The sequence below is a fragment of the Manis javanica genome, chromosome 6 (assembly GCF_040802235.1).
Source record: "Manis javanica isolate MJ-LG chromosome 6, MJ_LKY, whole genome shotgun sequence".
NCBI classification, from domain to species: Eukaryota; Metazoa; Chordata; class Mammalia; order Pholidota; family Manidae; genus Manis; species Manis javanica.
The window spans coordinates 40,286,635-40,300,472 of NC_133161.1; the positions used below are offsets into that span (position 1 = coordinate 40,286,635).

The window sequence follows — 13,838 nt, forward strand, 5'->3', positions numbered from 1 at the left end:
GGCAGGTACACATGGAAACTTAATTCTCCCAAGTTTTCCTCTGTTGTAATGCCCCAGTTTTGTGAAATAATTTTAGGCGTTTAAATACGAATAGCTCACTATTATGTAAAGAGTAACAATCAGCTGCAATACAATTGCTCACTAGATCAACCCTGCTAGCCTGACAAGGGGCAGTTCTAGAGCAATAGCACCAAGCAGCCAGCATGGTGACTGGACAGAACATTGAGTAGCTGGAGCCCTAAAGTACTGAGAAGGGCCCATGGATTAGACTCCAGCTGTCTGCAAAAACTAAAGTGTCATAAGAGCAAATACCTGACTCCTGTTTGTGCAACCCAAGAAACCATCCTTGCAATACCCATTTCCACTGCACATACCGACAGAAAGAGCTATTGTTTTGTAAGCATTTACCTTGTGCTTGGCACAGACTGTCCCACTTCACATGTGGCAACTCATTTAATCTCCACAACAGCCCTTGGAAGCAGGTAGTAATATTGGCCCCACTTTACAAATGAAGAAACAGAGGTACAAAAGATTAAATAATTTGCATATTTGGTCACATAACAAGTAGACAGCAGACCTGGGATTCAAACCTATAGTCAGACTTCAGAACCCAGAGCTATGTCAGAAGGTTTCCCATGGCTCTTCCTTCCTTCCAGAATACCCTTCACCCACTTACCTGCCTCAAGAATGCTTTCTCATTCTTTAGATTTCACCCTAAGAGCACATCCTTTCCTGTACAGAGTTAGAAATGTCTTCCTTTTTGGTGCACAACCATTTTGGACTGTGTTCTCCATGTCTACCAATGCATCATTTTCTCCCACTCCTCAGTCAGCTTCTCTATTCTAGGAAATGCATCTTATATTCATCCCTAATATATAATATGGTGTCTGGCACATGGCAGGGACTCCAAAAATGCCAGTGGGAGGAAGGGAGGGAGGGAGGGAGGGTGGGAGGAAGAAAGATTTCACCATACAACCAGATAACTAAAAGAATACACAGGTATCAAATTTGGATACAATTATGCCAAAGTAATATTAGTAAAAGTAAACAATATGTTACCCAAAACTTTGGAGCCAGATGTGATTTGGAATTCATGATTTTCCAGATTTAAGAAAGTAACATATGGTACAGATAACATAGCTCAGCACCTCTTGATCAAACATATTTATATTTCAGCAGTAAAAGGTATGAATTTCACACTATGTAGAAGAAAGCTTATGAATTGCCTTAAATCAGTTTAGGTCAAGTTTTGCCACCAAATGAATTTGCTGCCAGGTTGAAAAAAACCTCTTGGTTTTCTGAGCTGTTTGGCTTTGGGGGCTGTAAATAAGGGATTATGGAGTTTATGTAAATTGTAGTTTATATTGCTTTGGATGACCGATCTATTCATGTCTAAAATATATGGCTTTGGTTAGTCACTTTAAGCCTTTAAAATAAGCAGATGGAGGTTAATTTAATGAACTAGCTTTCTAATTCTAGAGATAACTCATTGTTCTTTCCTTCAAGGATAAACTCTCATACCCAAAACAGCAAAGGTAGGAGGGGAAGCTTTGCCATACAAAAATAATACCTTTTGACCAGCACCTTTTCTCAGACAGAAAATATGACTGTTTGGGTCTATACTTTGTGCGTGCATGTGTGCATGTGCGTGTGTGTGTGTGTGTATGTGTGTGAGTGTGTGTGTGTCTGCATGTGTTTCTTCTTTTTCTCAACTAGAATAATAAACAACTGTCCAACTGGTCAAGTAAGTACATGGGCAAAAACAACCTAGTCTCACAGGAGATGCATCTTCAAAGAGGCCTAAATACATATACCCTGAACTTCTGGTGGGTCTGCCATCCCAGGATTCATAAGATGGGCTCACACTACCAATTAGGCTCCATACTGACTCTGGCTGAATTCATTGCCTTTAGGGTCTCAGAACTGCTGAGCAGCTCTTGATTCAAAAGACCATTTTATAAATCCTATAAAGGATCATATTACCCTCCCTACATTCTAGGCTCCAAGAATAGCCTCACTCACCCTGCTATGTGACTGCACTTCCCTGCTACCCTGTTAAATGATTTTCCTAGAGGGAAAGCAGTGTTTTCCATTTAGGAGCTGGGAAAAGTCTGGTGGTGGGGACATGGGGAAATGCTCACTCAAGGGAGGTGTCCATGGCTTTGGCATGAATTTACTTGGTAGTCAATCATGTCAGAATCCTTGGTTTCCCAGACTCATGAATGGAAGTGAAAGTTGCTAGCTAATCTTGAACTAAGTGCCTCAAAATTCTCAGAATAAGTATTTTAAGAAAATAAAATTTTAAGAAACAAGTTCCATCAGAGAATGTGTAAAATGGTGCAGATTCAATCTGTAGTGCTGAGCGTACTGCCTGGACCAAAGCTGCGGTCTTTTTCTTCCCTGGGGACTGCGACATCAATATCCCATGCCCTCTAAAACTTCAACTCAAAAAAAGTGAAAAATTGTTTCACTTTACCATACAGGCCAACTTAAATATCAGGGAGAAAATAGTTGTTTGGGATAGAGAGTAGAGACTGGCAAAGTTTGGCTGGTGTTCTTATGTATAATGGATTCCCTTGATTTTATTTTTAGGATAGACTTCTATCACATAAACTCAACAACATTCCATTTGAAATATATCTATTTGTTTTTGCTAACATGATTGTTTTTTTCTTAGCTCATCAAGTGTTTTCTTTTTTCTAGTGCTATAGAAAATTCTGTACCATTTAAAGATGTAGATTCAGACAAATACAGTGTTTTCCCAGTAAGTATTAAGAATAACCAAATGTTCACTAAATATTGCACTGCTTCCTACAAATGTCTTTCCTTTAATAAGACAAGATTGAATTCCATTTGAATATATTATTAATTTGATAATATACCACTTCACGATTTCTATGGACTCTTTGGCATCTGAATAATACATGGACCATCAAAGTGGATCTTAGTCCTAGGCTGTTTTTGTTTCCTGAAGCCATTCTCAACTAGAATTCTCCGTGGGGATTATGGTTATTGTGAAAGGTGGTGTGAATTATTTTGTAAATTCTCAAACCTGCTATAACTTACTTTTTTTAAGTGTGTGTGTGTGTGTCTGTGTGCGCTTGTGTGTGCATATTCAGTTTAGAGCAGCTAGGATATCAGGATGTTCTCTGTGAAGGCCTAGGAGCAAACAGATGTCACACATTCCCCAAAGGTGGTGGCATTTCAGATACTGTACATGGGAGTGGGGAAAATACAAACATTGTAATTTGACATTATTAGGACTCTTGATCCTTCCAAATTAGACTGGCCAAACACATAATAAATCTACATAACCAGTTTGGCTAGAGATTTTTAATTATCCAATAAAATGATTAATCATTTGATAAAATAAACCAATTTTTAGGAATCCTGTGAAGATTGATGATTAACAGAGAGAGTTCAGGGAGTTGCATGGTCCTGCTATTTATAGAGGTGCACAGACACACACACATGAACGTACATGTACACAACATGCAAACACGTGAGTGCACAGACACCCACACACATGCATTCATACCCATGCACCCACACACCCACACACCCACACACTGGCACACACATACACATTTACATACGCACACACTACCACCTATTATTGGCCTGGGCACCAGATTACATTTCACCTCACATAGCATGTCTTATCATATTAGCCTTAATTTTCTTAGTGGTCTCTAGTGTTCCTAGACTGTATTTTGAGTTAAAAACTGCAGATGTCTATCCCCCTCGGACAGCTCCGACTGACCTTCACGGAGGAGAACACCACAGCGGCCTGACCCTCTCTGTGTGTGCTCTTCTGTTTCAGACGCTGCGGGGCTATCACTGGCGGGGGAGAGACTGTAATGACAGCAACAGGCTGGCATACCCAGGCAGAAGGTAACTGTCCCTGCTTGCCACTGGTTTTGAAAATTACTTTCCGAAAAGGAGGCAGGAGGCATAACTCCTTCTCCCAGCCTAAAGGGTCCATGTGTACAGACAGAAGGGCCCCCTGTGCCCGGACTGAAGTAAAGCTCAGTGTAAAAGAACAGCCTTGGCTACTAATATCCCCAAGAAAGTCTTATCGATCACCTACTAATGGCCAAGCACTCTGCATCAAGTTGGGTGGCGAACAAAACAGAAAGGGGTTTCTTCTCATGGAGCTTAAAGTTGAGTGGGAGAAATAAATGAGTAAACATTTATTGTGGACATTTATCCAGCCTCCTGCATGAGTTCTACATGCAGGACTGGACCCAGAAATCATAGACTCTCCCTGTAGGAGTAAGAAGGGGCCCCAGTGAATGGAGTACATGGCTGATGTTAAGTCAATCACTCCTGTGATTTCAACAAAATGGATATAGCAAACTTCCCCTTACTTGTGACTACAGCAACAAAGCATTGAATTAACTAGATATTTGGGGATGTTAGAGGCTTAATTTTAATGGTTTAATCCACACAAATAAAATATACTACAGATTTGTTGATTATGCTCATCAGCACCATTCCACAACAATACAGCCCATGAATATAGTCAATCATGGAAAGACTGGATTTGGTCCACAGTTTCTAGCAAATGTCCAAAACCAAAGAGGCCGAGTGGAGGCTGCTATGCGCCACAATGCACAATACTGTGCGGCACTTCACTGTGAAGAACCTATCGTCTCTCAAGGATACTGCATGTAGCTTTCATTCATTCATTCATTCATTCATGAAGCTAACATTCACTGAGTGATAAGCATATGTTGAAAACCAATGCTGATATTTTCTTTTTAGGCCAGACAACTGGGATATACATCAGGACTCAAACTGTAATGGCATTTGGGTAAGCAACTAATTCAGACCTAACCCCATTCTCTTACTTTCCACCTTCTTTAAAAGTCTACTGCCTATTTGCTTTAGTCAGACCTAAGGAAGAAAGCCACAGATTAAAGTCACAATTTTTCTGCCATTTGGAAGAGGAGTATAGAATTCTGATCACCCATGAAAAATCTCAATCACATAATAAGAGTTGAGGGTCTCTCAGTCACAGTCCCCTTTTAAGCCTTGCTTAAGGCCACCCATGTTTAATCTCTTTATTCTGTTTTGAACTGTATGAAATTAAATGGAAAGTGGTGTTAGCAAAGTTGCACAGCAACCCAAAGATCTCCTGGAGGAAACCACCTGCTCTCACCACTGCACTGCTGTCAGGCAGAGCAGGAACTAGCCTGTGGTTACCCCACTGCCCAAATCTCCGAGCCTCTAATGCCAGTGGCCTTGTTCCCTGTGAGTCATGGATTTGCACTCTCAGGCAAAGAAAAGTGAAGGAAGAAGCAAGCCAACCACTTACCAGAGGACAGGAGTGGCAGACCCAAGTTTTGTGGGGTCTTGAGTTTGTACGATTTGAGAGGATCTCATGAAGAAAAAGAATGCCAATGTACAAATATAAAATCAGGTATGAAAGTAAATAATTAATTACAACAATAAAAGAAATCCTAACAAATATATTGGAGTCTTAGAAATTCAGGCCCCTTTCATGTGAGACCTCTTTTCCAATTTACTGGGAGTGCTTGCAAGGAAACAAGCCCCAAGTGCAGCCTGACATCTCCTTTCTACCTAAACACTCTCTAACTCCCAGCCACTCCAAACACTCACACAGCCAGGGCGTGTGCAAACAAGGAGCCCTGAAGTTTAAGATTCCCCAGCTTCATGAAAAATTGCCTCTAAATAGTTACCTCATTTGTCGGCTTGGATGATGAAGTTAAAGTTTCTACAAACATTTTCCTCTCTCCAGGACAGTGATGGCCCATGGCTTCTGGACTAGAGAGCAGGACAGGGTGTGCCCCAGTGCACCCCACCAGCCCCCATCATCAGTCATTCTGTCTTTGTTCTCCCCAAGATCTTAACGTGTCAAGACGCAAGGGTGCTCTTGTTCTGATAAACTCAAATTTAGTCATCATGTCTTAGCTGCTGTTTTTGTTCTATAACCTCATTCCTGCCTCTGCCATGGTGTGCAGTGTGCCACCCCACATAAGGAAGGCCAATCAGAGGCTGCTCTAGACCAAGGGAAAGCCACCCTGAATTCAGGCAGCCAAGACCCAGCTCAGCATCAGTATTGACAGACACACATCACCTTCATACCTATCCATTCCTTCAGAAGAAAAATGACTCAGAATCTCCAAATCATAAACTCAGAGGGGACTTTGCAACCAAATCCAGTATTTCCCAAACTGTGTCCACAGAACCTCAGGGTTGACTGTGAAGTTAATAGGTGTGAGGGAGGGGTTCTCTAGTCAAGTTTGGAAAGTACTGGGTCAAATAAACCTGAACAGTTTTCTTTACTTCCAGATCTCTCAGCATGTTTACTGTTTTAATAATGTGCACTGGGAGCCCTCAAGACCAACACAGTTGCCATCACATCTCTGACCGCCAAGCACACTCATATTAGAATCCTGTTACCACCTAGTTAATAATTAGTCAATATCTAATTAATATTAAATACTAATTAATACCTAGTGGAATGTCAGACCACAGTCCAGCAAGCAAACAAAAAAGCCACTCCAAAATATGTGTATATATCCATCCTTACTTTTTGAAGCTTTCCCTTGAAGTCACCCAGACTCTCTGTGAGCCTTTCAAGGACCAGCACGGCGCTCGGCGCTCGAGGGCAGCTTTAGCTAAGTGCTGGGAAGGCCCCCAGCTGTGCTGACTCAGCCCCACTCGTGGGCCCGCCTCTCTCCCAGGTTCCTCAGGCCCAGCACACTGACTTTTGGGTAGAGTCCTACTGTTGGGCTGCCTCGCAGATTGTAGACTGTTCAGCAGCATCCTGGCTGCTGCTCGCTAGATGCCAGAAGCTCCTCCTTCCTGTGTTGTAACCACAAAAACTGTCTCTGACATTGTCAAATGTCCCTTGCAGTGGGGAGGGGGCGAATTCAGCCCTGTTGGGAATCACTGCTCCAGGTGCAGTGCCCTCGGGCACTGGAGATGCCAGGACCCCAGGGCTCCAGCTCTGAGTCTGCTGAGCCCACTCTGGCCTTGTGTCCCGGGTGCTTAGTGACCTCCCAGTGCCCCCTCCCAGCCGCACTCCCAGCACTCTGGACCCCTGCCCTGCATCCTTGGGCATGGGATGGTCCCACTCCTGCCCCCAGTTTCTTACAGCCCCGCTCACATGGAGTGTTGCTATGTTGGGTTAAAGGCTCAAGAGACTTTAAGGGGTTTTATCTACTGATTTGCTTTTGTACTTTTAAAACCATTTGAGAAAGATTGAGTGTATATGTCTCATAAATTTAAAAACAAACTGCTAACCTCATCATTTCTCTTTTAAAGGGTATTGATCCAAAAGATGGAATTCCATATGAGAAGAAATTCTGTGAAGGTATGAATTGTAAAAGTCAGTGTGCTTATCGCAATATAATGTTCTTTTCTAGTCTGAGTTAAATTGAAGTGAACAGACTACCCAAATGAGGAAGTGCCTGATGCTACAGTTTAAAAAGTTGACTGATTTACATTTATTTTGATGGCAAATCAGAAGACATGAAAAAGATCATAGAAAAGGCAGACAGAAGCTAGAACACACAAAACTAAATTTGTTAAGTTTTTTGGGGATTGGAAACGTTAAAGAAAATGCTAGAAAAAGCTGCAGGATAGATAACAGAGTAACTTAAATCCAGCATTTCTTCAAATAAGAAAACAAGTAGAGGAGATAATTCTTAAGTTTCTCCCTGTCCTTCTCAGTATATTACAAGGTCAGATGTCTGGCCTTGTACTGACAGAATCCCTGTGTCAACTGGGCTGAAGACTCATATCTGGGTGGCCTGACAGAGACCCCCAAGCTATAGCCATTGGGAGGACCTAAAAACAGTGAGCAGAGGCTCTGTATTCTAAATGCTTCTTAGAAGCAACCCATTAGCACCCACATATTACTGAAAGCAAGCTCCTGGGGATGCCCAAAGAGTCTCAAACAAGACCCTATGGTAGCATCACTGCTTCATATTTAAGCAATGCTTTTCCCTAACATCTAGAAGCCCTTCATTCATTCACTCAACAGATATTTACTGAATACCTAGTCCTGTTATGCAACAAGGGCTGTATTCGGCTCTGAGTTTTCATGGGTTCTGAGTTTTCACGTTTCATGAGTTATAGTTCTTGCCCTCATTCAACTTAAAATCTAATTGGCATTAAGGTCTCAGAGGGGCAGAAAGAGGATAGAAAATGTCGAGACCCAATGCATACTGATGCAGTTTAGAAATGATTGCTGGATGAATAAAGAAACAAGTGAACAAATAAACTGATGAACAAATAAATTCAGATCTCCTGGTGTAAGCCTCTCTGGTCACTGTGGATAGCTTTTTGAATTCTCTACATCCTAACCCCTCCTGGATGTTCTGGGCCTCTTCAGTCCCTATTTGTGTGGCCAAGTGCTAGCTGTCACAGAGGCCCAAAATAAGGAACCCCCTGGAATGAGGTTAGGCCATCATCTGGATGATTTAGGGGGTTTGGAAGTAGGGGAGGGAGACACCACTCTCTGACTCTGGGAGACACTGGTTGATTCTTCCAGGATCCTAATGTGTTCGGAAGAGAACACGTACCACCTGTGGGCGAATGAACTGAGTAGGTGGGCCTTAACTCAGATTAAGTGATACTTAACCTCCAAACATACAGGGCTGCATAGAGAACTTTATATCTCCTTCTCCCCATCAATCAGCCAGAATTGTTCATCCAGTGCTTTTGTGTATATGGATTAAGAGCTTTAAGAGACCATAACATTTATGAAAAATCAAAATTGCTCCATGAGATTACTAATTCTTAAAGTGAATTAGAACGGAAACTGGTGTGTTTTCCAAAAAGGCCATTTCCAGAACCAAAATATAGGGCATATTTCTGAGTGCAGACAAAGTTTTGATACATTTATTCATCCGTCATTCACTCAGTGTGTTGCATGGCTGTTGGCTTTATGCTCAGCTAGGAAACACACCTGTGTCTGGACAGCTTAGCTAGCAGTTTTGATGGCCTAGAAATCTCATTCAGCTCCTAAATGCTATGCGCCTCACCCTCCAACCCTTGAAAAGTAGCAATGCATCATTGTTATGATACTCTGTGCATGGAATACACACCAGGGTATCAGCCCTCCTAACTACCCAATCTGGAGGCTCCAAACAACTTGAGTGCACAAATAATGCAAATAAATTGTGCCATCTAGGTTCACAGCCCAGGGGGATCATTTTGCTGGGAGACTCAGCTGGGGCTCATTTTCACATCTCTCCCGAATGGATCACAGCCTCGCAGATGTCTTTGGTAAGTAATTTCAGCAGTAATCAACCCGGATGTGCTGCCCTTTGTATTCGTTTCCCAGTGCTCTCTCAAAGTGTGATGCCAATTCCAAACAGGTGCAAATTTCCCTCCTCAGCAAAATCTGCCATAAAAGGTACCTCCACAGCCATTTCTTCAGTTCATTTCAAACACTGTGATAAATAATGCGAGGGCATTGACACAACAGGCTCAGAACAAGAGCATCCTGTTCATTAGAGGTGGAGGATGGTACCCCCACCCCATAGAAAGGAAACTTTGGCACATTGTGGAAGCCCTGGTCATACGGCCACCTCAGGGTGTGATTTACTCTTCCCGCTCCTGCAAAATGGAAACTCTGCCCCAGAGAAATTACACTACAGAAATGATCAATTCTTCCTTGACCCTTTGTACTCAGACTAAAGAAATCAGACATGAACCTAAACGCACTCTGAACCTACCTCAACACCCAAAACAGGCACACACAGACCTCCCTTTGTAAGGATGAGCAAGCAGGGAAACATCTGGACATATAATAAACAAACATTATGCAACCAGTAATATACATGTTACAGACACATTCCTTAGTAAGAAAATGTGTGGGTTAGAAACTAGTACACATGAACCAGTTTTTGTGAATATATGTGTGTCTGCGTGTGCAAAGAAAATAATTAGAAGGTTGTTGGTCAATATGCTAACACTAATATCTGTGGATGGTGTAATTCCAGGTAAATTTTTTTCTTCAACGAATTTGTATTTTATATGTACCAAATATTGTAATACAAGATTTTAGTGATTGTTTTATGCAAATAGCTAAGAAAACCAGCTAAAGAAAACTGAAGCTGTGCTTTATGAATCTTTGTAAGAAACCACTGAAGTAGATGTGATTACAATCCAGCCTCACTTTACAGACAGGTTCTCAGAAAAGTTGAGTAGACTGCCTGAGGTTACACAGCTAACAGGGGCAGATCACTTCCTGTCAGTGCCATGGTAAACAAACCACCTAGCCAGAAACTATGAACATGATAGGAACAGTCTCAGGCAAGGTCGTGTGCTCCAGAGCTAAGAACAGTGACAGCACTTTGGGACTGTGTTGGGTTGGCACCTGGCGTACACAGGGCAGTGATGGCAGCTTACCCAGGCTGGTCACTATCCTTGTGCTTGTCCTTTCTATTCTACATCTGGGGCTCCAGAGGCTGAAGTGAGGGGTGCCTCTCACTACAGGGTTCTCCTGGGGAAGACAGACTCTCTTGCTCACTCTGCAGCATGTTCAGTCTCTGGGGAAGGGACCCACTGAGGAGACACTAAAGGCATCACCCCCAGAAGCCTGGCAGGGAGCCCCATCCTAGAGCACTGACCATTGGAATTTGGATTGCCACATTTTTTATCTGCTATTTGCAGCAACAAATGTATTGAAATACTGCGGATAGACATTTGTTGGTTTGGATTTGGATTTGGGTTATTTCCCACTTCATCCCCTCTCACTCTGTAGCAGTAAAGAAGTACTTTTGAGAAATGATCATGAGAATGGCAATGATATGGGGTTGACGGGGAACCCAAATCGGGTATAATGGTTATTGGGATTCATGAATCTTACCAGTATGTTCATAATGCTATTGATGGTAGGGACAACACTACAGTTTCAGTGTCATTGTGTCATCTATTTGAAGCTTTTGATGTTCTAGGGTTCTTAAAATGTTTCTCCAGGTTCACATTCCTTTCCAGGCTAAAAATGAGCTCAGTCACTCTGAGCTTGGGCCACCTCTGTCGGACACCATTTGTTAAGAATGGAAGATGGCACAGGAAGAACAAAAGATACTTTGCTTAGAAAGTTGACATTGAAAATGAAACTTTATCACCAAGTTATTGTCAAAATAATGCTGTACAAACCCCCTCAAAATCCCAGTGGCTTAAGACAATCACCATTTCCTCTCACTCACGCACCTGTGGGTCGCCTAGGTGAGTTGCTCCAGGCTGGGCTCTGTTGGTCTTGGTTACAAGCTGGAGATTGGCTCCATGTCTTCTCTGTGTGTCTCACTTTTCCCTTGGTTGAGCAATCTATCGGGAGTATGTTCTTTTCATGGTAATGGCAGAAGCACAACAGGGCAAGGCTCCTTGCACAAACGCACTCGCTGCATCATGTCCCACCATCAACCACTGGCCAAAGCAAGTCCCCCAGTCATGGGTGCCCAGGATCAGTGGGGAGGGAAGTGTATCAGCCCAAAGAGGGACAGGGAAGAAAGGGAACATCTGCTGCATTGTTTCTGTCTAATTATAAGTGCTGACTATTCAATGGAGAAAAATAAGCAGATACAGAAATTACCAAGAAATCATTAAAATTCCCCTTAATGCTACCTTCCAGAGAGAATCATTTAAAAATTTTGGAATATCAGATTGGTTTTAAAATACTGTTTTTAATATTCATCTTATTGGAATAAAAGAAGAAGAAAATGAATATTAGAACCAATTTTGGGTAGTAAAAGAAAAAAAATCATCCCCACCACCTTATACTTTTCTGTTTTTTTCCTCTCTTTCCCAAGCATGCCACACCAACTGTGCATACACACACACACACACACACACACACACACACACACACGGACACCCACATACACATTATGTAGTCATGAGAACAGCAAGTATTCAACTGGCAATTCTCCTTTTTATCAATTAGTTCTAATCATAATTTTTCCACATCTACTTAATCTTCATACTTATTATATTTGTCAGTGTTCCATAGTATCCTGTTCAGTGTACAAGTCATAATCTACAAAACCCTTCACTCACAATTGGACATTTTACTGATATACGGTATCATTTTTTGGCTATTATGGATCATAGTCCTTTAAAAAACTTCAAATTTTTAAAACTTATTATCTATAGAATCTCTTCATGTGCTCAGGGAATCAGCCTAGGTATGAGTACCATGCTTAGCAGACATCCACGAGATATGTTGAGCTCAGATATCTCATATTTTGATTTCTTGGTTTTTAATGTTTATGGCAAGTGTAAACAAAATACTAGCCAAAGACTAACCTGGGACCTACTGTATGCCAAGTTCTGTTAAGGGGTCTAATGACACAGAAGGAAGAGGATTGAAAGAACCTATAGCCTGAGAGAGTTTCAGGCCCTGTGGGGAAATTCAGATGGGCAAATAGCCAATTCAGAGCAAGAGCTGCTGTGATGTGCACACACTCTCCAAACTGGAAAGAAGAAGGGCTCAGGCAGTCTGGGGCTAGCAGACCTAGGCAGGAGCGTCCATGCCCAGAAAAAGCAGGGGCAAAGGCTCCCAAGAGGCGTCAGCATTTGAGTTCAGTGTGGCTGATCTGACATTGGTCAAGTGCAAGATAGTAAAGTAAGGGAACAGCCGAGGAAGGGGCACAGAAGCCAGGTCTCGAAGGTCTCTGAAGTCACAGTAGGGAATTCGGAGTTTATCCTGAAGGGGATAGGGAGCTGTAGAAGGGTTTTAAACAGAAATAGCAGCACTCATATTTGAATGTTAGAAAAAACACTCCAGTTTCAATGGTGAGGATGGATCAGACTGCGAATCTCCTTGATATCTGGCCAGAAGACAGCTGGATCCCCGTACCTTCTGCCTTCAGTCTCTTTCACCGACCATCTATGTAGTCTCTTGAAAACTCCATTGCACCCTCAGGAGTGAACTCAAATTCAAAAGGCAAATGAAATCATAGGATTAGGATGAAAATAGAGATCTTGTGAACACTCTGTGAGGGTCTCAAAGACCCCAGGGGCTCCCAGACCACACTTTGAGAACCACTATCATAGAATTTCCCCACTGCTCCTAATGTCCAACAATTGAGGATTTAGAAAAGAAAGATGTTGCTGTGGGGTACTGTAGTTTTAAAAATTCTTCATATCTGGAAATGCCAAGGATGAGGTACTTTAAAGGATATTTTAGAGCAATACAGGGAGGCCATTAGCATTCTGTAGGCTCGTCTCTCAGCCCATGTATTTCCAGAACATATTAGAATATGTGATTATCCTCCAGAGAGCATTCACTGAAACAGTTTCTCAGCTATCAGAGACCAGTGCTAATTAATGAGCCTGGTGGGCCGGGGGGAATCTGATCACCCCCTCCGCCCCCTGCGGAATCATCAGCATGGCCTCGACCCATCAGAACCTCATTTCTTTATGTCCTTATTACCCTGGGACCTGTCTCACCCTCAGAGCCCCCCAGTGGCTGCTGTTCATCAAATGCCAGATTGTTCTCTCCTCAACTGATCCTAAGGAAGCCTTCCTAAAATGACCAGGAGAGGGGCAAGCAACCAGAAATCATTTTAAAAAATGAAACCATCTAGCCTTTCTCTGACCTGTACAGCACACAGAAGTTCTGAATTTGAAACTAGGGAATACCCACCGGCCCCTGACCCACCCTGTGATCCCTCTATGAACTTGTGTTGCACACCAAAGAGAACCAAAGTGGTACTATCTCTTCCAAAGTAAACATTCAGCGGCCTGGCCTCATTCTCAGTTCGACAGAGAATCAATGCTTATGCATAACGCATCATGAATGCATGCTCTCACCCAGCACCCTCAGGAGCCCCTGGCATGCTGGGCACTAT

General features: G+C 42.5%; 1 protein-coding gene across 4 annotated transcripts in view; it reads left to right on the forward strand.

Annotated features, from left to right (window-relative positions):
• The window catches only part of AOAH (acyloxyacyl hydrolase), a 162,845-nt gene that overhangs the window by 58,067 nt on the left and 90,940 nt on the right, over nucleotides 1–13,838 (forward strand). For all 4 annotated transcript variants that reach the window (XM_073238597.1, XM_017661440.3, XM_037027507.2 and 1 more), the window contains 5 exons: nucleotides 2,704–2,764; nucleotides 3,824–3,894; nucleotides 4,768–4,816; nucleotides 7,297–7,345; nucleotides 9,170–9,264. In XM_073238597.1, the coding sequence (XP_073094698.1) occupies nucleotides 2,704–2,764; nucleotides 3,824–3,894; nucleotides 4,768–4,816; nucleotides 7,297–7,345; nucleotides 9,170–9,264 (325 nt within the window). The remainder of the gene's footprint in view (nucleotides 1–2,703; nucleotides 2,765–3,823; nucleotides 3,895–4,767; nucleotides 4,817–7,296; nucleotides 7,346–9,169; nucleotides 9,265–13,838) is intronic.